The sequence below is a fragment of the Orussus abietinus genome, unplaced genomic scaffold (assembly GCF_000612105.2).
Source record: "Orussus abietinus isolate OABI.00-Male unplaced genomic scaffold, Oabi_2.0 scaffold116, whole genome shotgun sequence".
NCBI classification, from domain to species: Eukaryota; Metazoa; Arthropoda; class Insecta; order Hymenoptera; family Orussidae; genus Orussus; species Orussus abietinus.
Window position 1 is genome coordinate 203,139 of NW_019394272.1, and position 27,198 is coordinate 230,336.

Sequence of the window (27,198 nt, forward strand, 5' to 3'; positions counted from 1 at the left end):
ATCGATCCGATGGCAACGAACCGACCGACGTCCAGAATATGATTGATTCCGACTTCGTTACGTTCCAATTGACGGAAACGTGATTTGGGCGGTATGGATGTAATGTCCTGGGGTTAATTGAGCCCATAATTATGAAAGTGGTCTAAGTCAAAATTAAAAAAAAAATGAGTTTATCAGTTATTTCACCCTACATTATTTTAAACTAAATTAATTAAATGTAATTTTTACGATATTGTCAAAAATGAATCGTTCGATAGTGGTTGTAATTTCAACATTATATGGAATTCATTTAGTGTTAATTATGAAAGTGGTCTGAGCCGAAAATTTAAAGAAATTATATAAACATAACCTTAAAATGGCACGTGGCCCTTTTTGGCACATTTTTGAACTACACAATAAGCCGACAAATGACAATCAAACGATAACAGAAACGACAATACTTTCCGATCTACCTAACAATATATGGAATTCATCTAGTTCTATTTTGAAAGTGCATTAATTCAGTTGGGCTCTTCGGAACTAATTATTGGCGGAAAAATAATTTATATATTTTACCACTATATCAACAGATAGCGGTTCAAGTAAGTTAATGACAACGTACTTATTATGTGAATACGCTAATTATTATTCAGATATGATGCGATTTGCAGATATTATACGACCACGTAATATTTCTTTAGATGATTCTAAATTCCACGTTTTGGATCTTTCACCTAAAAGAGGAAAACCAAAAATATACGGAAATATTAAATTATTTCCATTATACCCCACCACTAGACCAGTAACGGAATAAAAACATAAAGATAATATGTGTTTACTACCATACATCCCTCCAATTTTTCAGGAACATTTTAAGGATCTTAAAAACTCATAACGATAAAAGCCTAAAATGATAAAAATCGATTACTTTTTAAAAATAATTAATAAATGTTCATTAAAATTATTGTTTCTAATAAAACTCGTAGTTTTTTATTGCTTTAAGTCATTTATAGGGCATTCGGTTAATGTTGAAAATGGTCTAAGTCAATTCACACTTTAAAAACAACAATTTCGTATGAAATTCACCAAAAATTTCATATTAACAATAAATTTCCATTAATCAAGACTAATAAAATTCTAAATTAATATGTTGCATAATATAAAAATATTTTTTAATTTATTCAAATGCAATTCATTAAATATCGCGAAACAAGAAATATATGACTTAGATCACTTTCATAATTATGGGCACAATTATCGTTATGTTTTTATTCGGGAGAGAGAATAGTAACGTGGACGTTGGTAAATTATGTTTTGGATGGTCAATTGGGGTTTGATAAATTTCTTTCGGTATACGTGGGAAGATATTTGTGGTTAATCTTTTGGGAGGTCGGAGCGAACGTGGGGGAATGAATTTCTGCATTTTTCCTTTGCCTCCTTCTGAATTTCCGGCTTCGGCCAGGAATCCGTTTGGAGAACAATCGCTATGCAAAATCGACGCTGCAGGTATTCGACACTCTATAAAAAGTATCGGGAAATGGCTCAAGGGAAAATGGCTTTCTCCGGAGCAGGAGGAGAGTCTCTCGAGACTAAATGGAATCCAGGGGATATCGATCCTGTCTTGGGTTTATTATGGGAAACGGGATTCATCCCGCGGCGCGAGGAGCTCTCGCGAATACCTTGACTTTCGATAATACTGGACTTATTCTGGAATCAGCTCGGTTTACACGAGATCACATCTAATTCTCGGATTTTCTAGCTATCGCCGGAGAATGGCTCCTATTATTAGCCGGAAAAACGGGCCGAGTAAGAATCGCTTCCAAGAAAATTGGGACGTGGCAAAGTTTCGGTAAGCACGTAAAGGGGTCCATCGGCGTAAAAAAACACGTCGTTTTCGTCTGGAAATAAAAACACAAGCGAGACAAAACTAGAATCCCAATGATGGGAGGATCGACTTGGGAAATGTTATCTCTGATAATACCAAACCGTAATTCCATGTCGAACGCTAATTGAACCTCGCTTTCTCGTGCGTAGAGACAAACCTGACCGGCTAAAAATAAAGTTCTCTTGGCAGGAGAGTACTCTTCGCTATTCGGAAAGTCACTGCGAAGGAGCTTCGTTAAAAGTTCCAAAGGTTGCAAAGACTTGCCAAGTTGAGGGAGGTAAACGAGGCCGATATTTCACCTAGTCAACTTCTGTCGGGGACTTTTAATACCTGTTTCGGTATGAGAAGTAAAATAATGCCGTCGAAGGGGGCGCTTTATCTCGCGACAAAAAAAGTGACGCTCCGATCGAATCGAGGCCTAATTCCATTAAATTCCAAAAAATGCTTCGTTAATCGCTGAAATACTTGAAATAATAACTTTTCCCGAATTTCTTGGCTGCTCATTTTTCCAGCTCTATGTCTAATTATCATTAATTCTCTGTCTCGTAACTCTCACTCCTGATATTTAAAACGCTTCGTCGTTCTCACTGTATCTCGGAGGATAATTCTTTTTTCCCACGAATATTTATTTCGTAAATCCGCGTTTCGACGAGACACGGTACGGCAACTCGGCGTTATTTCGGTCGTGGGATCCAAGAAAGTCGCGAATCGCCGGTTCTCGTCGGCCGTTTCGCGGGACCGATAAAAAGCTAATTATCGGGGGGGAGAAAACGCTCCGATTATATCGAACGAGGCTCCGGGGTTAACTTACGCCAGCAATTAGCGTATTTATACGGCGCCTTATGAATTAGCGGCGGGCGCTCGTCTCACTCTCTTTCCGCGAGAGCGGCCTCCTTCTCTCGGTCTCGGTTTACTTAGCCCTAACGGGCGCCGTTAACGAAACGGGATCAGGCCTCGTTCCCGGATGATCAGTACCTTGCGGAGAAAACGGCTCACTCGTCGTCCGTGATTGCGATCGCCAAGGGGACTTTTTTTTGCTCCCTTAGCCGCTCGCCGTCGACATCGATCGCTCCTTTTTTTCGTCCCTTTTCGTTCTCGCCCTCCACCTCGCCTCCGATTCCACCGATCAAAGTGTACGAAAACGTTCGTTAAAGGTTTCCATCTCCCTTGCCGAGGTCGCTCCTCGATTTCCGCGAGTCGTCGCCCGGGACGGCGCACATGCGAAAAATCTCGGAAAATATGATTAATATGCACCGCCTTCGGCTTCGGGGGAATCTCTCCGATGAAAGGGGACAGGGGGAAAAATCGGGGAAAATGCGGTAGAAATTTAGAAAATCCCTACGGGAATTCTTCCCTCAGTGGGAGGTCAATTCCAGGGGGGGATATCGAGCGCTCCCGGCTCATTCGCGGTAAAGTGCGGAGATGAGGTTACGATACCGTAATGCCACTCCATGGTGTACACCTTGTGCCCGTACAGACACATGTCATGAGCGGTTCACTTTCTCCTGGCCTGTATCCGTGCTGCTTTCTTTACGACTTCGGCCGTCACGGAAGTATTCGACGAGGTGTTTTTACGGGTTTACCTGCAATAACGCCAGCCTCCTAAACTATACGTACGCGAATCGCCTACACACACTTGTTGCGATAAGAGCCGATCGATTCGATCTCTTCGAAAGAAATTATCGAGGAAGAAAAAAAAATCCCTCGAGTGGATGATTTTATCCAGATTAAAGCAGCTGATCCCGCTCGAGAGAAAAAGCGAAAAAATCGTTCCGATCGATCGACGCGGACGCGATGGCCCCGTACCGGAGGCGTCGGCGTCGCGACGTCGATATTAACGAGGCCCGCGCAATTTGCAATGGTTTTACGGTTCCGCTAATAATGCACCGGCGAATTAGCGGGTGGTTCTCGGCCGGAACGTATTCCCGGGCCGCTCGATAACCGCCGCCTCGTTTTAGATAATGCCGAACGGCTATACGGCGCGAACGGTACGAGCCATCTATCAAAGTGCTTTGCCGTTGTAGCCGTCGTCGGCCGACCAATCAATACCTCCGGGGTTCGCGCCTTCGCGTTGTTCTAAAACACTGCCCGATGTACGTGCCGGAACCTCGTCAAGAGGAAGAACAGGTGTCTCGCCATTACCCCGGGAACACTTCCTAGACGGCAAATTAGATCCACGTCTTTGAATATATTTTTTTCAAGGACATATCTTAATTTATCCACCCAGTAATGGTTTGTTCTTAACGATATTAGCGACATACCACCTGGTAGATATCGTTCCTAGGAGGTATTTAGACAATAATACCTGCCCTTACCTTGGTCGTAACCCTGGTTCCAGGCGTCATCCGTTTACTTCGGCCGACATACCCCGAGAAAATGATTCTTCGAACCAGAGAAATTTCTTTAAATAATTCCAAAGAAATGTACTTCTAATTCAAAGAATTATTCTTTGACTGGAGTGGGTAGTCACTAATCCCAAAGAACGTCGCGTCGAATTCATTCGATTTTATTAGACTCGATTGATTATTCTTTGAATTATTGAAACATTTCTTTGATCCTATTAAAAAGAATATTTCTCTGGTCCGGCGGCAATTTCTTTTTTTCTAAGAGGGTATCATCGATCTCGCTGGACCACGCGTAGAGAATGGATTTAAGCGTTTCCGGAGAATGTCGATCTTATAATTCTATCGCTTACAAATGTACAAAGGCAGGGCTTAGCTGTTGCAACTTTACTTTTAGTGAATCTTTCGAGAGTTTATCTTGGGATTTGAAAGCGAAATAAACGTACGAGGTGCGCTCTCCGGCGGGAGTAGGTGAAGGTTTTTTCCGTTATCGCCAGTGCGGTAAATCTCGATCGGGCCGATAACAGTGAGAACATTCGGCAGTCCCCTTTCGCCGCTGGAAGATAGGAAGTATCCGCGACGTCGTCGAAGTTACGAGCGGTCGGCGTCGTTTCGCGAAAATTACACGGGGAGAAGAGAAACCGACGCGATCGCGGATTCTCGAGAGAGGTCTCTCCCGGATCGACGAGATCGCGGAACGTGCTCGCCGAGAATTGGCCGGCTTTTAATGGGAGGTCGCCTCTCTCGAGGGCTCAAGGTCCGTTTTATTCGAGGTTTACCCGGGAGCCCTGCCGAACGCCCCGGAGAGAGCCTCCTCGAAGGCCGAGGGAAGTGGAGAGAGAACGGCCGATGCACAAAGGAAGGCATGATACGAAAAGGTACGCAGAGTTTATCCCGGATGTTTATCCATTGGACATCCAATCAAACCGAACGCTTTCTGCATTTGATACATCCACTAGCTTATATAAAAATTAAAAGAAAAAATCTTTCTTATATATGTACTAAACGAACCATTTAATTTTCCGTTCAAATTTACCAATTTATCATGTTTATACATATGCGTTTTTTAGACAAAGCCTCGAACTTACCCAATTTATTTATGAAAATCTCGTGCCGAGAGCGGCCAACATTTGGTTTTATCGCGGATGATTATCCATTAAACATCCAATCAAACCGACCACTTGCTACATTTGGTACATCCACTCGCTTATATTAAAATTAAAAAGGAAAAACCTCTCTGAAAAACGTACTAAACGAACCATTTCATTTTTCCGTCCATATTTAGCAATTTATCATGTTGACAAACGTGCGTTTTTTAGAAAAAGCTTCGAACTTACCCAATTTATTTATGAAAATCTCGAGCCAAGAGCGGCCAAAATTTGATCTTATCACGGATGATTATCCATTAAACATCTACTCAAACCGAACGCTCTCTGCATTTGATACATCCACTCGCCTGTATCAAAATTAAAAGAAAAAACCTCTCTTACATATGTACTGAAGAAACGTTGCAATTTTCCTTCCAGATTGACCAATTTATCATTTTTTATAAACGTGCACTTTTTAAGCAGTCTCAAATTTACTAAATTTATCTATAAAAATATCGAGACGAGAGAGGCCAAAATGATTTATAGTCGGTCGATATTCCAACGAAATATGGGATCAGAAAAGCTCGGAGCGATCGCGCACGCGTGCAGCTGGTTGCGTGCAGCGTGCGTGCGAGTCGGGGCGCAAGTTGCACGCCGCGGATTGCGTGCACGCCCACGGTGCAGAGGCGTAATGACCGCGGCAAAAAGCCCTGTCGTCGGTGCATTGGCTCGTCAGCCGGACAGGTACACGGCCTACCTGAACCCGGTTCTCGGTAGCTCGTCGGGAGGGAGAGCGAGACGGAGACAAGCTCCGGGTGGTCCGGAAGTGCAGCGACCCCTTGAAAAACTCGCCGACTTTGTGTCCGGTTCTTATCGATGGCTCATTTGCATAGCGCGACGACGAATGCGAGCGCGCCAAGGGTAACGACTGGATTTACAAGGACTTATGAGGATTTACGGGAGGTAGCCGAGAACCTCGAAGCACCGCCTCGGTGCGACTGCAATTTCGGAGCAGTCGCCCATAAAAGGCAGTAAAACATTTTTTCTTTATTTTTTAATAGACGAAGGTGCATCTCCTCAGCCCGTCGGTCCTTCTATCCCCATGGCTCGCCCGAGGGGTGATTCGTAAACGCAGCGAGAGCCGGAAACGGGCATAAAGGGGGAGCCGACAAAGCCTCGAGTTCCACCTTATGCCCGGCGAGTCTCCCGACGCGGAAACGTCCAAATAGATCGAATCAAAATTGGTCCGCACTCCCGACCGTCTCATCTCAATTTTCCTCAGTTCGGAAACGATCGTTCGAGCCGGAGAGCCGAGGATAGAATGGGGAATACCCCTTTTGAATCAACATAACGCCGGCGCTCTCTCGAGGCGATGGTCCTCCCGGAGCCGGCGGCGCGGAAGAATGTAAATCCTTCCTCCTCCCTGGTTTCCTCCGTCGTTTGTGACGGACATCACGGATTCGGAATCGACGTAAACAAAGGCGGTTCCCTCCGAACGACGATTTGCCCCGAAGGGGTTTTTCGACGGTGTCGAACTCGAGGCTCGGCTCGACGATTCGTAAATGCGGCACGAAGCCGGGAACGGGCCGGCCGAGGAGAGGGTGGAGGAGAGTCCTCCGGGAACTGCTTTATGCCCCGGAAGCGCTCTCTGGACCGGAAGCATTCGGGGAGATCGAACACCGGGGGTGGGCCGAAAGAGGGTGATTCGGGTGAACCTCCGCGATCCTCTGCCCTCCAATTAGTCCCGGCCTTCCTCCCTCTCTCTCTCTCTCGGCTTATCAGGCCCGCGGTTCATTATTCGAGCTAACCGGTTGGCAGGACCCGGCCCGGGCCTTTTGGAGGTTGTCGCACACCCCCGACGGAAAGTTACGAGCGGACGCTCGCGTTCCTCCTCGCTCCGGGGGCAATTAATCGCGCGGCCGAATTACCTTGCAAGAGGGAAGGAGAGTGGAGGGAGAGAGGAACACCGAGGGGCGAGCAGGGACCCCGAGAAAGGCCCCGGTGACGAGAACCTCTGGGCGGGGTGGAGGCCACCGGTGAAAACGACTTTCGTTCCGATCCTCCACTCTCTCGGCGCCGACCTAATTCTCGTAGGTACCCCCCGGCACAACTTCCTGGCTGTTTCGTCCCGCTCCGAACCGCCCCTGACACGTCCCGGGGCGGTTAATATCCGAAAAGCCTCCCCGGGCACCCCTGCGCCGCGCGATAAGGCGCCTCCAACTTTGCAGGCTCCGATTTTTATCAATGTTTAGGGATTACCGGCTTGTCGGGTCTGCGCTCGTTCTGGAAATTCGGGCGATAATCTCTAAGTTCCGGAGAGGGGTTTTTGCTGGTCTTTTTTTTTGTTAGCCGAGGAGGTAAGCCGGGATCGAGACTAAGCAGGGTGGATCGAAAGGAATATTCGATCCCCGTTGCGAATACGCAGGTTTGGATGGATAATTTCGTTATCGCGGAATAATAATCCACGGAGCACAGAGAAAATGGCGCTACCCCCGCCGTTTGCAATTACGATAACCAGGAGGCTTATCGGGGGACATTTAGACGTTTCGCGTGTTCAACGGGCTACTTTTCTTATTCGCTTTTGACTTCAAAGGTGCGCCGTATGTGAATGATAGTTACTAGGGAAATTAAAGGACGGGTATAGAGGGCAGGCCTAGGTGCGAGTCCAAGAAGTGGAGAATGATATTAAATAATTATCTATTCATTATTTATTGGTTACGAGGAAGATGTCGTCTGCGAAAGCGGAAGCGTCGGGCCGATTGTTAAAGGGTTGTGTGAACCTGGAATGCAGTTTGAGGCGCAAACAAAATTAACAGGCTTATTGGAATGTTTCTGTGATATAGACGTTTTTGTGTCATGCTGAGTTTTGTTTGTGACATTTTTTTTTACAAAAACCAGAACTGTTCAAAAAGACAAACAAATTCTGATATGGAAGGAAATTTGGATTTTTCGACTCTAATGGGTTTCCTAACGTTAGGAAAATGCAGAGCATCCCAGAACTTCAAAACGTAAAAATGACCATTTTCGAGATTTTTTTTCCATAGCTTAGGCTTCTTGCAGTGGCTTGCATTAATTTGCGCAAGTAAATCGCGGGGAGTACTTATGCTCAGAATTTTTTGGGACCGATAGGAGTACTTGGCAGTGAACCAAATTAAAGTCCTTGAAAACGTTAAAATCTTCCTTCTCACTATTTTTATGATCTTTTTTTCTGTGGCCAAGGTTCCGGCAGGAGCTTGAGTTAATTTGTGGGCGTACCCTGGGGATAGTACTTGAACTCAGAATTTGTTTAAACCGATAGGGGTTAGCCTTGACTGCTGGGAAAATTCAGAGTCTCCCGGAACCTCAAAAACGTTAAAATGGTTATTTGCGAAACTTGTTAATTTTTTTTAACAGCTCTGGTTTTTGTAAAAAAAAAAATGGCACAAACAAAGCTCAACATGACACAAACGTCTATATCACAGAAACGTTCCAAGAAGCCTGTTAATTTTATTTATGCCTCAAACTGGATTCTAGGTTCACCCAGCCTTGTTAAAGTTCTCGCTCTGGGTAGAAATTGTCGATATCGGTGTCCCCTGTTATTCCTATTTTCCGTGAGACGTCATTAAGGGACTGACGTTCTTCGCAGCTCGGGCGAACTTCATTCCGATGGCGTATTTTGTCTCGGTTTAGCCCTCGCTTCGAGCGGATGCTCTCGAGAGGAACTGGAGCACGCGATCTGTTGGTGAAGTATATCCCTTTACGGAATTACCAAAGTTTATCACGAGTCGGGAAGCAGGGGTGGCTTTAGGGGGTTCGAACTTCCCGTGCCTTTGAAAATTGCTTCCCGGTACTTCCAACTTTCCCCGGCCTACGAGGCGATCCTGAAATACCGGAATTTTGATAATTCCTTGGCATTTCCAAAAGTATTTCTTAGGCTTCCCTTTCCTTCCCCGATTAACTCGATTTTCTCATCATCAATGAAGGTACTACCCATTTTTCCGAAATTTTTCCCCGTCATTTTCATTTTACTTTCCCTATATATTAATCCAAAATATCAAGTTTTATCATTTTCGCCTCTAAGGAGTGGATCGATGCAGTAAACTTCTCCATGCTATTGCGCTCCTTTAATCACTTATTTATCCAGCAGTACGTGTGGATATACCTTTTGGGATTATATTAAAATTGTGACAAGATTAAATAACGATTCCTCGAGGTCGTCGTCTCTCTGCAAGTATTCGGGACTGCAGCAACTCGCCCGAGTTTAAGAATCGTTTCGTAACGATTCCCCTTAGAAGTGATTACCTCTCTTAGAAAAGTACACGCGGCCAACGGCGCATTGTTACGAGCAATGGTCCCAACTCGTTGCATCCCGAGTGCGCTCGGCTCCACGCGTCCTGCATGCGAAATGCAGGCGAAAAGCGCGCGTATTTCTCGGCGTGAGATGCACGCGCATTTTTCCAGCCGCATCCGGGCGAGACGAGACGGGCATTTCCCCCCCATGTCCGTGAATGCACGGGGATTTTTCATCCGGTGCCCAGTCCTCCATCCCTGTCCGCGAAATGTACTTCTTACACCTGCCACCCGGATCGCATATATACCCTCCCTACAAAGAAAACATTAAACGAGAAATTCATTTATCGTCCCATTCGTGACACGGTGCACGTGCACGTGTACCTACCAGAAGCATAACACAAACTGCACGTGCATCCTTCGTCCTTTTCTCGGCTCCTTTTTCCCGCGATTTCTCTTACCGCCCCCGCCGGACCACACGTGCGTTTTCCGCTCACACCCGAGCTTTAAACACGGCAGGGAAGGATGAAAGCGAAAGGGGAAACGGCGCGGATAATTAGTGGAATAAATCACGGAAGGGAGAGGGGGGGCATAGCGAAAAACGGCTTATAATTGCCCTTTGTTTGCGGGCTCCTTGACGAGCAGGACGGGCGTATCTGCGCAGGCGCGAGCCGGGACCGGGAATGCCGTTCCCGTGGGATCCGGATGCACCGCGTGCCCCGGATACGGGAACTCCCTGCGGCCGTGCACGTGTCACGTGCCGAGGGAACGCGGGAATCGGCCAAGGGAGACTCGACGAAAGACGAGGACGCCAAAGGGGACTTTCTCCTTCTAAAGCCAAGACTCGTGGAACTGACCTTACCCTACTGATCGATAGTCCCGATAGCCTCGATCATCGATACTCGGTTGTGCCGTTTCAAACTAAAAATCACTCCTCGTTTCTCACTTACAAGGAAGGTACCTGAGGTGCCCCCCTCCGATTTTGTTCATTTTTAAATATGTTATAGAGGACTAAAATCTAAGGGACCCGTGTTTTTTTTTTATCGGCGGATATACACTTTTAGGGGGTGAAATCAGGCTTCAAGGTTGGCCGTGCATGGGGGTGAGTTGGCTGTTTCGTATAGAAGCACTCGACCGATTTTCATGAAACAACCGTCAATATGTAGGCAATGAAAAATTATGAAACATGCATTTGGAATTTTTCGAAAAATTCATTTTTAAGGGGTGAGCCACCCCTTTGAATACTTCTTTTACTCCTTACGCGAGCAGTAATTGCTCTATCCAAATGAAACTTGGTTAATTTATAGACCAGAACAATACAAAAAAAGTTTCATTAGGATAGAACTATTACTGCTCGCGTAAGGGGTAAAAGAAGTATTCAAAGGGGTGGCTCACCCCTTAAAAATGAATTTTTTCGACAAATTCCAAATGCATGTTTCATAATTCTTCATTCCCTACATATTGACGGTTGTTTCATGAAAATCGGTCGAGTGCCTCTATATGAAACAGCCAACTCACCCCCTTGCACGGCCAACTTTGAAGCCTGATTTCACCCCCTAAAAGTGTTTATCCGCCGATAAAAAAAAACACGGGTCCCTTAGATTTTAGTCCTCTATAACATATTTAAAATTGAACAAAATCGGAGGGGGACACCTCAGGTACCTTCCTTGTTAGTTTCCACGCGCGGGAACACGGGAGAGTGGCAGCTGGACGGATCACTCGGACCGGGGATGCTGCGCAAACGGTGGCTACGTATGCGGGAAATTATGTGTGCACTTATGCACGCCAACGTCGACGATGTGTATGGCGTACAGGTGTACGCCCATAACGCGCCGCGACGCATGCACGTATGCGCCTATAACGCCCAGCTATGCGTGTAAGCGAGCAAGTGTGCGTTTTACGACGCTTGCGCACCCGAACACGCGCAGCTCGCCGGGATGCGCCACGGAGTACCGTCTTATGCGCGTGGATGTGGGTTTTGCGCATGTGTACATGCATACCGGCCTTACTTGCCGATCCGAACAGCCGCATCGGAATTTTCGGTCACACGCGTGGAATGACGGGCGCATAACGCGCGTACGACGCCGGCTAACAGGAACGCGAATTCGTCGGCGAGGAGGACGACAACGAGGGGCGGACTCGAATAACATTAAACACCGTGTGACAACGCGTCCGTGGACCACCTGACAAATTGTCCCGCTTATGCGGACGGAATTTGAAATGCTGCCCGAACGAATTTATCGAACCTCGCCTCTGACGTTCCCTTCGCGGGGCGTGAATGATTTCCTTTAGGCGTGGCGAATTCGGGCACGGTGATTGGAGGGATAAAGTGATAAGTGCGGAGGGGGGGAGAAATAAAATATAGACAATTTATGACCTTTTGTGGGAATTCTTTAAGATGTGTAATGGTTGTGGGGTGACGGTCGGCTGGAGTTAAGGGTGAAATAAAGCGGCAATGCATATTTGGGGGAGGACGCGGAACGAACGTGCGTCGGGGAAGGGGGAAATAAGGCGAGGGACTGCCGGAAGATCTGGGGTGGAGGAACGTGTCAGGAATGAAACCGAAATGGAAAGGATGCCGCTTATTACGGAACCGCGTTTACGGAGCCATTAATAACAAAGTCCCGCGCGCGTGTTGCGCCGGTAATTTCTAGGGCGTCGGATTTGCCCCTTTATTGCTCCTTACTTAATAAATCCCCCGAGTCGGTGAAGAGCCATCGCTTCCTCCCATTATTGGCCTCTCCACGGATCGATGAAGCTATCGACGAGACCGCGAAATGCCGTTCCCCTGCATCTCGCGTTTGCTTCTCAAAAGTTCACGTTATCTCGCTTCGAATGCCCTGTTGATAATTTTCTGATATATATATTTTTCATAATTAAATGAAGGGAGGAAAATTCCGTGCATCGCTTGGGTGATTTAATAAATGTGAGCGAGTTGCCAAGCGTCGGAGGGGGTCGATCAAAATCGATGGGAGCTTAACCTCTTAAGGTGAAGTGAAACATCCTTCAAATCAGTCGATTCGAATACAACACTTTTTTTAAGGGTATTAGACCAAACTGTCCGAAACTTTGACACATCACTCCTGATCATCTAAGAATTGTCCTGACACATACAAAATTTGGATTTTTCAAACAAATTTTTTAACTCAGTCCAGACCAGAACTAAAATGGCGTCGAGCTCTCATATTTCGATCAATATACAATTATCGAAGGCTCTGATATGAGAATCGAAAGGGTCAGGACAATTTTACGACAATTTAGAACACTCTGGTAATCGATAAACTCGCATTTGAACGGGATAAAGGCAAAAAAAGTGTTGTATGCGCTTGTATGCCAAAACGATGGGAATACGAGGTCTCGAAGTGAAGATTTAATTGACCTGCAAATCATAGATAGCGCAGGGGGTCCCTCTGCAGTCAATTAGAGCCCCAGAAGGCATGAATCCAGAGGATTTCTGGAGTTTTACTTCGATTTCTTTATAATTATTGTACGAAAACGACAGGTGGAATATGCCATTTGGTACAATACACAATATAATTCGACACAACTGTCAATATAAAAACGAACGTCGGCAACGTAGGCATTTAGAAAAATCTTCTTTATTGACGTTGATCAAGTTCCTCGACGTGTTTCACTTCACCTTAACTTACAATAATGTGTGAGAGACCTGGCATGTCGATCGGGTCAAATGTAAAGAAAACGTATGAGAGACGTGTGAGACGTTGAACGTTTAGCCAAACCGTGAAATGGCCCGATGTATGACCGACATTTTTGTTGTTTATGGCACGCGCTATTGAAATTTAAATCGTAAGGCAAGGGGTTAATCGCGAAGAGGTGCATCGACTTTTCGCCGTGTATCGGTTCAACCATCGTTTATCGCGCCTCCTTTCTGTCTCATCAGTGACAGGTGAACCAGGGATAAGTTACCTGTCTCGACATTCGCGCGAACCGGTTATCCGATCGATCGGTATTGACAGTATTCGCTTCCTGGCATTCTGCGTGAGATCGTTGCTCCATAATGCGACGGATGGTCTTGTTTCCCACGTGGAAAAAGTCTTAAAAAATTCCCGCGATTTATAACCCTGTCTCTGGAGCATTATTTATTCACGCTATTCGGTCATATACGGTCGACGTGAGCCGGTGGTAATTCAAAGTCGACATGCCTGGTACTTATACCCGATCTTTCGTAGAAATGGAATCAGGTATTGACTTATTAGGGTTCCCGTTTATCCAGAGATCATCGCGTACTTATCGGAGATCCTTCCCGGTTTCTCGGCCCAGTCACGGAGTCGTCTTTGTACAGGGTTCCTGGCATTCTGCGCAAGATTGTCACTTTTGGCAAAAAAAAAAAAGGAGGGAGAAAAGACCGACAAAAACGGAACGGCGGAAGCGGCGGCGGAAGAACATCCATCTTTTGTCCCCCGGTTCGTGTCATCTCTTCCTTCTCTTGCCGCCGCAAACCACCGCATATAAAATTTTACCGAAAATCATGGAAAAAGGGCTTAATGCTTGCCCTTCCACCTGGTATACGTTTAAACATAAGGCGACGAAAATCTACGAGATAAAATTCATAAAGTCCAAGACAAGGTCGATTTAAAGGGCTTCTTTCGGTACATCTCATTTTTAAAAGTATGAAAATTAATGTAACCGTTTTTCCCAAGAGTCTCGTAACTCCGTTAACTCCTCCTCGCTGCTTCCCATAACGTTTATCCTTGCCTCCCTTTTACAGCCTCCACTTAGTTAACAGATCGCTCGTTATCGCTTCTCCTGGCCCCATTCCCGCTCCAGGACCTCCGTTCTCGGCGTCAGCGAAACGGATATCGAAACGGGCAGCCGAAAGGACGGCAAAAAGGAGAGCAGGGGAGGACAGCCAAAAGACGTCGATCTTTTGTTCCGCGGTTTCGAGCCTTCGTCCTCCTCGCTCCCGCCTTCCGCCGTGGATCCAGGACGGAGATGCTGAACGGCAGATATAAATAATTTATATTCCGAGCCGCGCGCCACGACGTACTGCATTAAATATGAAATCCAATACGGGGTTTTCTCCGTGTTTCTTGACCGAAAACTTCCCTTCTTCTCCTTCGTCCTTTAGACCTCGCTTTCTGCTCAAAGGGGGATCGCATTTAAAGAGCGTACTCGCTGCGCTTGAGAAAATGAACGTCCAGAGAAATCTAAGGAAACTGCGGGTAAAAAATACGTATTACTCGACATGGGCATTGCATATTGATACGTTATCGGGGTCTCGGAGGGGAGACCTGTTTTTCCCGAGTTTCCTTGTTCCTCCATTCTTTCGGTTTACGCCTCACGCATTGATACGCCCTTTGTTGATCCCTTAAATTTTATCGACCAAATCGAATGTATGGGGAGTAAAGAAGGAACCTTGAAACGTTAAGTACCGGAATCCTGGATCCCTTTTCCGATCTGTACACGGTCGAACAGGAGTGATTACGAGCCCGAATTTTATAGGCTCAGGGATAAGTGATAAGGACCAATGATTGGAAGGCTACCCCCTCTTCGCGATTCGCTCCGCGGACGCTTAGAGTTACCCAGTTCTTCTCGAATTAGTCTTTGTAAAACTATTGAACTGAAAGTAACGAAGTGCGTGGTATCATTCGGTAGAGATGTTATTATTTACTACCATCGTAGAATAACTCGGATGAAGGTAGGTAACCTAGAGTGCCCAAATCGTGGCGACACAACTTTTCGTCTTCGCGAAATTGCATCGACGGCACGTCGCGTATGTCTCGTGGGTTCCGGTGTTTACAGTGACACGTTTCATTGTTCCGTGGTAGGTTTATCGTTTATTAGCTTGCGCTCTTCGACGTCGGATTGTGCAAGACGCTGGGCGATATCGTATCTCGAAGGTCGAGCCGAGGTTGTTTCCTTCTCGCGTGAGGGAACAAGGCGTGGAGTGCTCCGTCCTTTACGAGTACACTCTGTACCGATAACTCTCGTTCTTTTATCTTTTTATCCTTCTTACCCGCCTCCGTTGAGCTCGGATAAATTTATTTCATAAGAAATAAAGACAGGAAAACAGTGGGAATAAGGGGAGATCCCGCTACTACGAAATAACCTTCCTTTGAGGAAAGTGTACCTAACGATCTTCTTTCTATTTTTGGAAGCAATAAATATTCATTTATCGTACCGTTTCTACAGACCGAGTACAATGGAGCGCGTAATTAAGTGTACGAAGTATTGACCTAATCTCTGAAGGCGGTGTCGATAAATCCGAAATCGTTTTGCGTGTTGCAGAATGCAGAGGCAAAGCTGGAGCAGTCCGGAGGCGGAGGTTGCGCTTATGCGCCCCGTAAGCACGGCCGGCTAATAGCCCTGCAGCAGCCCACCCCCGACCATCCTGCAGCCACACACCTGGTAAGTCTTTTGTATGACTTTTCTCCTTTCTACCCCCGCAATCTGATTCTCGCTTCCGCAGCTGCAACGCTGCGGAATCGCCGAGAGGATTACGCGGCGGAGGGGCATCGGCGCGACGCGACGCCGTTAATTTACCCGCGAGAACGGAAGATGCATCCTCTCGATGCATTGGATATGCAACGCCGTGACTCGCGTCCCAAGTACGTCGAGAAAATGCGACGAGAGGGAAATCGGTGACTTGCCCCTCCTAAACGAATTCTCTAACGCGGGGACACGTCATCTGTAGGGTGCATAAATTTGCGCACCCAGGGGGGCTCCTTTTGTCGAATGCAGTTTTCCCGGATATTAATCAAATTGCTCCGAGGCAGAGGTAGCGCGAACTTCCCGGCTTGTCGGGGCCTGCAAGAAATCCGGCATTGCGCCGGATGTGCGCCTTAAAACCGAGCGGGACTATTCGAGGTGTGCAGAGTGTTAATTTAAGTGCAATGAATCACCTCGCTGAGAAAACCGCATCTGCGCGATCCGAGATGTAGGTCGGGCGAGTGCTTAACGGTGGGCACCTAACGCGATATAAAATCTGCATAATTTTAACAGAGTACCTAGGTCGTACTTAAGCCTGACCGATATTCGAGATTAATGGTATTGAATATTAAAAAGTGGCCCAAAAGCGTCGGACATATGTTTATTAAAAATCTCGTCCAGGTTGTACCTAGTTGGGAATTTTGTATGGAGGATTTTTCTGCAGTAAACCTCCCCTTGCCACGCACGTCGAGGGCTTAATTGCGCCACGCGTGGTAATTGTAAGTTAGAGGCGAGCATTTCGACGATGAATAGCCGATACTAATTGAATTCTTGCCAGGCAGTTTATTGGCCGGCGCTTCATACGCGGCGTCGGCTGACGTGGCGCAACGTCGGTCGGGGACTTTTAATGACAGTTCGCGTACACGTGGCCGCGCGTACGTACGTAGCGCGAGAAGTACTGGTAATGTAAGTGCAGGCGCACACGGTGCACCGCCAGTGGGTGAACTCGAGTCAAGTGGGGCAAGGACTGGCAGCAATCTAGATTCTAGAGTGTTTCCTTCGCTATAGAGCGACGCCATAGTGCGTGGCGCTATAGTGCTCGTTCGTTTCCGCTCAAGGCCGGCATTCCGGCTTTACTCCTTGGGGGGTCTTTCTTTCTCCTTCTCTCGGGCCGATAACTTATTATTTCCCCCCTCGTCTCGTAGCGTCGTCCCGAGATCTCCCGGTTACGCCATTAGCCTCGCCTCTACGTTTCCTGTATAACGAGATGCACTTATCTAGTAAATTCACAAAAAAAAAAAATTGGAATTTTCATATTTAAATCCCTCTTCAATTTTTACCGTCGATTCTCCAAGATGGAACGCGTCATCGGGACCATTAGTACCTCCGATCATGTCTCGAATTACCTCGACTATGATCTACCATTCCTTCTTCACAGGCTCCTCTGCTCGAAAATAATTCAGAATTCAGGTAAATGTAACGAAAATGTCAGACTGGAAATTTTGTCTACCTCGTTCGTTTATAGAATGTTAACAAGGTGGATTCATTAGTGGGAGGCTGTAACTGGGCCGCATTGTAAATAATCCGTTGTTGAGTTTCTCGTTAAATTTAGAGCGCTCGGTTTACCTAATGGTTGTTAGTTGGGATTTTGTGTTTTAAATCCAGCTTCATTCACAATTAAATTCGGATACATTTTGCCGGTCCGTTTTGTCTTGGGGTGAAAGAATGACTAGGTTTGTCGATTAGTCTTAATTAGGGGACAAATCGGCGTTAACGATCAAATCGTGTAGATCAACCCTGAGGGGCTCGTTGGATGTAATAAATATTTACCGCCTCCGTTCCCTTCGGAAAGAGAGCGAAAACGCGCTGGCATCCCGGAGGCGTCTCCAGAAATTGCGAGGGACGATATAATTAGAGCCCGGGGAAGGAGGCAGCATCCTGGACATCCCTCGGGAGATGTATCACGACACCGGGCTGCGAATCTTTTTGCCGACACATCTGCGAACGGATCTCGTTCCTTCGCAATTATCCGGAGTAAATCGAACATGACCTCGCCCGGCGTTGCTAGACACGTAATTAGAACCAGATTGCACGGGAGTTCCTGCGATTCTTATTATCGCCGTGGCTTAGAACATTTTCAATCAACGGCACACGCGTATAAAGCAATTTGTCCGAGGAGCCAATATCGACGTTTACGCTCGCGGATCGAATAGTCGCGATATTCGCGTTGCTTTTGCAATTCCTGGTTCGTTAGTCGATTTGCAATTCGCGGGGGGGAAGGGGGTGCCCGCGGGTTAAGCTCACCGTGGAATGCGGTAATGATGGAAATCCGAGGCGGAATGTCGACCGATTTATTATCTTCGATAAATTCCGCCCCTCCGAGGGCAGAAGCTCGCATCGATTTAGTTGGTCGGGATCCTCTCTTCGATATCGCGAGATAGGATGATGGGGGGCGAATAGAAAATAGCAGAACGAGAAGATAAGATGTAACCGAGACGCCTTGTGGATATTAACGACGATAAATAATTTTTGCATACGGTCGACTCCTAGATTTCTCGATACCCGCCTATTGATCAGGCCCTCGTTCGCGGTCGCGCAATTAGTTCTTCGCCGTGATAACTAATTCCCGCGCAATTAACGGCGGGTCTCCCTTGCACATAGCGGAGGTATTTCTGCAAATTATGTTGTTAACTAATGGACGAGCGTGGGCAGTCGCGGACGAGGTTTCCATTAAGGATGGACTTAGGCGTGTGTGTGCGTGAGCGCGTGCACTCGCTAACTTCCTGCAATGTAAATGCAGGAACCCCTGCAGCGAAGGAAGGATTTGCGAGAGGTGGAAAACAGAAGGGTGAACGTTATTACCTCGTCAAAATTCGGAGCCGAAATGCGAGGCGCAAAAAATCCTTTCGGGCCGTCCTGGTTTCGCAGGAATCCCTGGTCCATGGGGACACGTAGGATAATTCGTTTAGCGAGTACAAATCTCCTAGGAATGCCGCATCCATTGTCACCGGATGAATGCTTTTGCATGGAAATAAGCTGTACTTATGTCGGTATCGGCCCTCGAAGTGTACTCGAAGTGTACTCGAAGTGTACTTTCTTCCTCGAAAGGTGCTTCGCTCCTGTGGGAGAACATTTCCTCGGGGGAGGGAAAGTGCTGCGCCAAATTAAGAGTGCCTTTCATGGCGTCGCGAGCGAGGAACATAATTCGGGAAAAGATTTCCCTGCCGCCTCCTGTTACCTGGACCCCTTCTTCTTCTTCTTCTTTTCCTCCTCCTCCTCCTCTTCAGCTTTCATCCGCGCGTTCGGTTGGATGCTGAGTGTAAATTTATTAAAGCCGATATGCCAGCCAACGCGGAGTCGCTTCGAGGTACCGAGCCGTGCGTGCAAGTACCCGGAGTACGTGCGAGTACTCGGTGTAAGTGCACGTGGTCGGTGTACGCGCGTCTACCCGATGTACGTGCGATGCCTATGCCGGGGCATTGAGCGATGCTCAAAACCCGCAATTGATTCCGCCTTTCTAGATGGTACACTTCATTCCGTTCAATCGACCTCGCTGGAGAGTTCCTCTAAATTCGAGAACGGGTGCTGAAGAGATAATCGAGAAGACGATATCGATATACGGGGTAGTTATTCGATGTCGCACCTCGTTATGAATCGTGGGAAGACGGGACTACCTCAATAGTCGGCGAAGGAGGTGTGTCAAGGTCCCGCCGCGATTTTTCGGCCCGTCTGACGGGATCATTGAAGTGCATTCAATGATCGCGCAAGGGGTGTTTGTTTCAATGCGGCTTGCCGCGTTTTCGGGGCTTTCACCGGCCCGTTTTAAAATAGCTGCTCGAGTCGACAAACGGCTTCACTTCGCACGCATTTCAAGTACATATTTACAGTTCGGTGCCTCGAAACCCTGCCTCTGTGCGGGCCCGTGTGTATGTACTTGAGCGCAATTGCATTCTGCAGGGTACATTTCCCCTTCAATGGAGGCGCCTCGATAAAGCCAGCTTGTATCTTTCCGGGATGCGTATAGTCGGACGGAACGATGCCTACATATCTGCGTTTCCCCAGACACTATATTTTGTGTTAATAATATTTATTTCCATATTGAAAAATTTGCCAATGGCGATAAAAAAGACTGGCCTCTGGTCAAACTCTAGGGAGACTTCGAGGGGGACTTCTCATTGCCGGTATCGGTTTCAACAAACATATAAGGGGGACCGAAGGGAAGCTTAAGTCCACCATGAAAGGAAATCTGCCAACGGAAGAGACGGAAGAAAAAAAAGAGTCGCATGGAAATGAATCGCCGGAGACCGGAAATGAATATCGAGCGATCTGAAGCCTCGTCGGTATTACCGCTTCTTCAGGGCCGAATCCAATTTGTAATTCGACGAGCGGACGGCCGTCACCGCGAACTGTTATTCTCGTTGGCTATTCCCTCTTCGACACTTTCCGCGAAATCCGTGGATTTAGCCTTAAAAGAGCCTCGGTTACTTCCAAGCCCGTGGGATACTCTGGCAATTGATCCTGGTTCTTTTCAAGATCTTCTTGCCCCCTCCTACTCCCCTCCGTAATAAAATATTTTGCAACGTCACTTATGTCAATAACATTTTCCATTCAAACCGAAATTTCATTCTGCAAAGGCTTGCAATTCCCTCATTAAATTCCCTCCGGGCGTGTGTAATTAATCTGTAAAGTGCAGTTGAACCGGTAGCTCGATAAATAATTCTTCCGTGCATTTAAATACCCACATTACTAAATCAGTTTAAACTATTACGGCGTTTCTCGAGGAACAAAGCGTGTTCCGAAACAATCGCCGTTACAGGCGCCGTAATTCTAGGTGGAAATGGTCAATCGGGATAAATCGATTCGCGGGGGTCGGTGTCTTCGTACCACATCGGGGAGTTTTCCGCGTCCGCGTGTGCAGCACGTGTGGTACGTGTGGTACGTGCGGTACGTGCGGTACGTGCGTCGTGGCTACCCTGTGAGCTGGTTGGGCTATCAATGATGCTTTTAGAAGGACAAATACAGGAATACGGGAGCACAGGAATACAGGAATACGGAAACATGCCACGACGGCCACGGTTTGCTGATCCACGGGCGTCACACACAGTGGGAACGTGTGGGCACGTTGGGTTACCCAAGGCGGCTCTATCTACCCAACCCTCTCCGTCTCTCCCTGTCGCCCCCCCCCCTCTCACCCCGCGCTTTCGGCCGATACCAAATCGATACCAAACACCGGAAATGCCTCCGCCATTCGCGGCGTGCTCGCCGACGCGACCCCGTTTGTCCGCAATATTTATACGCCGCGTATTATCGACCCGCGGAATCCGAGCGGAATTCCGCGCCCGCTCGCCTTTAATTGGCCGCGAATCCGCGGAAAAGGAGTCCTCGATCTATCGCTTATCGACCTCTCGGGGCTCCGGGTCCCGAGGGACGCGAGAGTCGGGCTGCAAATTTAACCACCCCCGGCGCGGTAGTTACGGTTGTCACCGGATTCGCGGGGGTTCATAAACACGGTTTAATGGCACGGAAACTGGAAATGAGATTTAACGTTGAGTATTTATGTTTTCCGCATTCCCTCGTGTTCGCAAATTTCTCGGTACGCTCGGAGACTTACCTTTTGCTTGCCACCCGAGTGCAACTTATTTCTTTAATTTTTCTTATTTTTTTTTATTTTTTTTTATTTAGATCGAAGTAGAGGAGATTCGTGTTTATATAGTTCTATCGTTAAGTATAAACGTCGGGGGGTGCAGAAAAGTTAAAGCAGTTTGGCCGACGCCCCTTCAAGGGGTGTATGGGAGGGGTTTTCAGAAGGGGGGGCGAATTCATGTAACAGGTTGGACGGGGGGCGACGGCATTGTCCTCCGTGGTGTCGACTGTCGCGACAGAAGACTCTTCACTCCATCATTTTACTTTCGCGATATGCACGCAGCCCTCCCCCCAACCCTTCTTTTCCCTGCAACCTTCCCTGGACCGGAGACGAAAATGAACGGGAAAGTATAGGGCGGTATTCGAGAGCGAGAGCGCACGATTGTCGCCCCCTCGATCGATCGCGAACTTGCTGGGGGTTGTTTTGCGAGGGGTGCCTCGAGAGAGGGTTGTTTTATCGTCCGAGTTATAATGCGTCGCCGACCCCAACTGATCGCCGCATCGTTAATTAATATCTCGATGGATTGACGATTCCTAAACGTCGATATGGCTGCCGCAAGGTTCCGTGACTTTTGTTAAATACTCAGGAAAGGGTTAATCGATTATCTATCGGGTTAATTAGGAATATAAATAAGTGTAGTGGAGTTATTGTGCTAATTGAAAATATGTAAGTAAATGTAATAAATAAGTAATTTGACGGCTTAAGTTGTGAGAAAATTGGCCACGGTACTTCAAATGCGGGATTCGGGACGGGATTGGCTTATCGACTGCGTTATCACGCGTGGCCGGCTTTGACCGCTCGTTGCGCCGATAATTAATATTTCGATGAATTAATTGAACGTTCGTTCCCGGACGTGATGCTCGCCCGCCACCCAGTGGTTTTTCCAAAATACCCATGCGCTCTAATTAATTTAATTTGCATTAATGCGCTCAGCTGTTGGTTCGGCTCTTCTATCTCGGTCCCCGAATTTTCCAGAATCCGCGCTCATATCGTGTACCGCGTGTCGGGACACGCGAATTCGGTCATTGCAAAATTGTACGTCGTTTTCGAGGCGCAAATTTGGGTCAAATCCGAGAATGATTTCACGCGGACGACGTTTAACGCTTTTTCGAATTATCCTTATCAGAGACCTGATTTCGCCGAGCTTGATCGAGCTGATCGCTTTAACGTTTCAGCTGGAATTTCCCTCGTAAATCATAAATTTTCCTCTGTTTTTATACCAAATGTATTTTCAGCAGTGATATTTAATATTGGAAATTAATTTCAAAATCTATTTATACGGTATATGCGTTTCCCCTTTACGTTTAAAAGATAATGTAGGGACTGTGTGAACCTGGAATTCAGTTTAAGACATAAATAAAACTAACAGGCTTATTGGAATGTTTCTATGATGTAGACGTTTGTGTCATGCCGAGTTTTGCTTGTGGCATTTTTTGTACAATAACCAGAACTGTTCAAAAAGATAAATTCCGATATTGTGGAATTTTGGATTTTTCGACTCTAATGGGTTCTTTAACGTTAGGAAAATGCAGAGCCTCTCAGAACTTCGAAAACGTGAAAATGATCATTTTCGGAATTTGTTTATTTTTTTAACAGCTCTGATTTTTGTAAAAAAAAATCGCACAAATGTCTACATCGCATTATATTTCATTACGGACATATTTCAATAAGACTTTTAATTTTGTTTGTGCTTCAAACTGGATTTCAGGTTCGCACAGCCAAATGTAGGTCGCACTTTGAGTCTCGATAATCAGTCTTTGAGTTGAACCTGTCCTTAAAGTTCGCTTTAAGACTGGCAGAAGCGTAATCTTGACTCACGACCCGTTCCCTGGCAGTAACGATTTTTCTTCGCCCCTAAAAGATGTCCGAGGGGTGAACTTCCCCTTCTCCAAACACGAGTTGCAGGAAAATTGTAGTTCCGTCATGCCCATTTTTCGAACGGCGCAATCGATCGATAACTTACTAGGGCGGTGTAAATCTCAATTTTCCCGCTCAGCCCTCCCTCGGTACTTTTTCTTTTATTTAATTAATGAGTACACAGCAGCACCCTCCCTCGCGTGCTACTTCGTCTCCCAGGGTGCAGGGCATTCGGAAACAAAATAGGAGACAATGAATCAAAGGATTAAGAAATTAGCATTTAAAGGGGTACTAGTGTGGAAGGACGGAAAAATGGGTGTTGCGTTTCCGATCTTAATTCAGGGGGTGCGTCCTAATTCGGTGCGCCTTGGGGTGTCGTATTTTCGAGCTCGAGGGATGTAATTAGTTTCCAGCTTTCAGCACCCCCTCCCCCCGGTTCGTCTTAAATTTGTACACTACCTTTACTCTTTCTCCTGTGGAAACGTCCTCGCGTCAGCACCCCTAATTTCGGAGATTAGGTCATAATCCGGAGTGCATTACAAGGCCGGATTGTCAGCCGCCTGTCGTGCAATTAGTGCCCGTGTGCCTTTTCACCACTTCCCTCCCGCAGGCTTTAAAATTTTCCATGCGTATCTTTTCTTCCCTCCGTGGAAATTCTCTTTTGTCCAACCCCCGGAGCGAAGGGCTGAAACGATCCTTTTTATTTTCATGATATCTCCGTAGTCCCGGTAGCCCTACGAAGTTCTACTTTTCTTTTCTTTTTTTCTTTCTCATCAAACATGTCTCCTATTTTTATTGGAAACACACATCTCCAAGCAGTAAAAATTTCCTGTCATTCTCTTCCCCTTTTTCAACCCTCGGTTTTGTGCCTTCCAAATTTCAACGACTGCTCGACATCGACACGTCTCGGAGTCACTTTTTTTTGACAGAATGTATAAAAAATTCTTAAGACGTAACACGACATATTGCATCCACGTGTCCCTTGTATCGGTGTTCTGGAGAACTTTTTCATAATCCCTCCTCTCGGGCGAGTGGCTTTATTTTCCCCGAGTTCTTTCGGCTCAGTTTTCTTAGCGTTTTTACTGTTTGGGTTCCCCTCGGCTCTCGGAGGCAAGGGAGGCTACCCTTGGAAACGATACACGATCCTCTCGACCGACCCACGAGTCGTGTCACGTGTCGACACCCTTACATGCGTGCGTCCACCCCCTACTACAGGGGTGGCTTCGTGCGTGCGAAGATGGCCAACTGTAAACGCCGATCTCGAAGCTCGACGTACGCCCCAATCCAACTGGATTTCCTATCGGATTAGTCGATCATGCGTACAAGTGCAAATACCCAAAAGACCTGGGCGTAATCGGAACGAGAAACCAAGTTGATTAAGCGACAAGTATACGACTAGAATAAAAAGTGATAATAAATTCATTTAAAAGAAAATGTCAATCAGACAAGCTCGTTTAAAGAAACATCCGATGAAATGTTAGAAGATTTCTTCGTACATTGAGTACTAATTTAACTCGTTCTGTCAAATCTGTAATTTCAATTTCAACTTTGTCTACTGCAATTTACGGACACATTTAACAGGGCGCTTGTACACGCGTCGTGCCCTGAAATTATTGCTACAACTGGGGTTATGATTAATTGTCGAATAAAATAATTCTTATCGTTGCATATCTCAAGTTCCTGACCCGTGGTGTACTTGCAGGAAGTACATGAACATGTCCCGCAAGTGGGACACGGACTCTCGAGCCAAACCTCAAATGGCATAAATCCAGGCTGCACTTTTTTTTGCGAGCTGGCGTTATCGGATCCTCTTTATCGATTTCGGTTCGTTCCGATTAATCCACTGCGGAAAACGTATCTCCGTCGAAGACGCGTTACGTCCGTTTTAACGCGGAGCCGGGCGCGTTTAATGCATACCATCTCCCGAGCCCGAAGCGAGTAAATATGCGGAATTCTCCCCTCCCCGCGTGCGATTTGCATAAACGCGACGTCGCGCATGCGACGCTTTACGTGGGCCCCTCGTCGAAGGACGAAGGATGACGGCATTCATTTTCCCGGCGATTTCCGAGCCTCGACAGATGTCGCCACGACGCGATTATCGATTCTCTTTTCAAACGGTCCATGATATATTTCGTTTTAATGATTCCAATTTCGAGGAAAGCAAGGCAAAAATTGATCAATGAAACGCAAGTGTACGAACATGTGCGCCGTGGAGAGGATTTTAATCCTCATTTTCTGAATGGGGAGGTCTAGTTACTCTTTATCTACCTCTTTTTGTTTTTTTTTTTAACTGACGTCGCGCGAGTGCAAATCTGTACCGTCGGTACTTTTAATAACGAAATACGATAACTGAATAAAATGTGACGCCGCTTTAGCATCGTAACGGTAACGAAGGTTATTAACGCGTGCGCGCGATGTTATCGATAAATTATACCTTCCTGGGTGGATAATGACCTCAAAAACCGGGTCATTAATTCTGCATTTTAAAGCAGGTGTCAGTGTAACTTTGGCTGCAGTTTTAACGAGTCCCTTGTGGAGTAATTGTTGGTGGGCGGACATTTTCGCACGAGGGTCGATCGGTCGTTGACATTAATTTAGAAAAGTCCACCGATGGTACGTGAAAATGTGCGGGAAATATTTACCGTAACGTCGTACATTTCGTGGGAATAATAATTGGATATATCGCAACGATAACTCGCGTTACGTGTTACACATTTCCATCGGCATATGTTATCGATTGCCTCGAGTTTGCAATGTACATAAATCAATTTTAGTAATCGGGGGAGTAGGCGCCGTAATTGGCAAGCAATTTATTCTGAGATGATGTTATCCTCGTGTCATTGCTTTCACGGTCAACACGGAGCCAATGTTTAGACCACCGAGATTGTTGCAGGATGAAAAATCTCATCCAGCTTGGCATACATAATTTATTAACTATTTATGTACATGTGGACGTATTCGCTTTCTGTACCGAACGCAACGAGGGCCACTTACCTCGATCGGTCGTAATTCCCCCATTATTTAAAATAAAACTAACGGAAGGAAGATCACCGCATTTGCGATTTCTTTTTTTCCATGAAATATTATCAATATAATCTATATCTTGTGAAAATTCCTCGGATCTCCGGCCACAGATATCGGCGGAGATCGTAGCTCGAACTTCTGTCGGGAACTCGCGTAAAATTTCCCCCATCGCCGACATCCACTTTCCTCTGACATCCCCGAACTTTGGCCGAACTATTCGCGGGGAACTAGTCGATATATCGACCGATTTATTACTTTCCATCTAGCCGCGCCGGCCCATGGTGTACCACCAACGCCGCCATAAACTTTCCTCCCGCACCCCGTGCGGGAATACTTCGCCTAACGACTCGGCCATCTTTCGATGGAAATGAGGAAAAAACGAGGCGTGGGAAAATTGCGTAGCGCCGCGTGGAAAATGCCCATTCGCACGCGAGGCGTATTACCCGAGATAAATTCCACACCCCATAATACCACCACCACATCCGTGACCAGCACTCCCATATTTCAGGATGCCGAGGTATTAATAAATTAATACCAGAGAAAAATTTAATAACATTTTCAATTTTACCAAAAAATTTAATAACATTTTCAATTTTACCAAAAATTTAATAACGACATTTTCAATTTTACCAAAAAATTTAATAACGACATTTTCAATTTTACCAAAAAATTTAATAACGACATTTTCAATTTTACCAAAAAATTTAATAACGACATTTT

General features: G+C 46.5%; 1 protein-coding gene across 2 annotated transcripts in view; it reads left to right on the forward strand.

The window, feature by feature from the left end:
• Positions 1–27,198, forward strand: part of LOC105702214 (serine/arginine repetitive matrix protein 2) — a 259,375-nt gene that overhangs the window by 178,316 nt on the left and 53,861 nt on the right. For both annotated transcript variants that reach the window (XM_012429597.2, XM_012429596.1), the window contains exon 2: positions 15,813–15,932. Coding sequence is in view for 1 of the 2 variants with exons in the window: in XM_012429596.1 (XP_012285019.1) it covers positions 15,813–15,932 (120 nt within the window). In the remaining variant the exon portion in view is untranslated. The remainder of the gene's footprint in view (positions 1–15,812; positions 15,933–27,198) is intronic.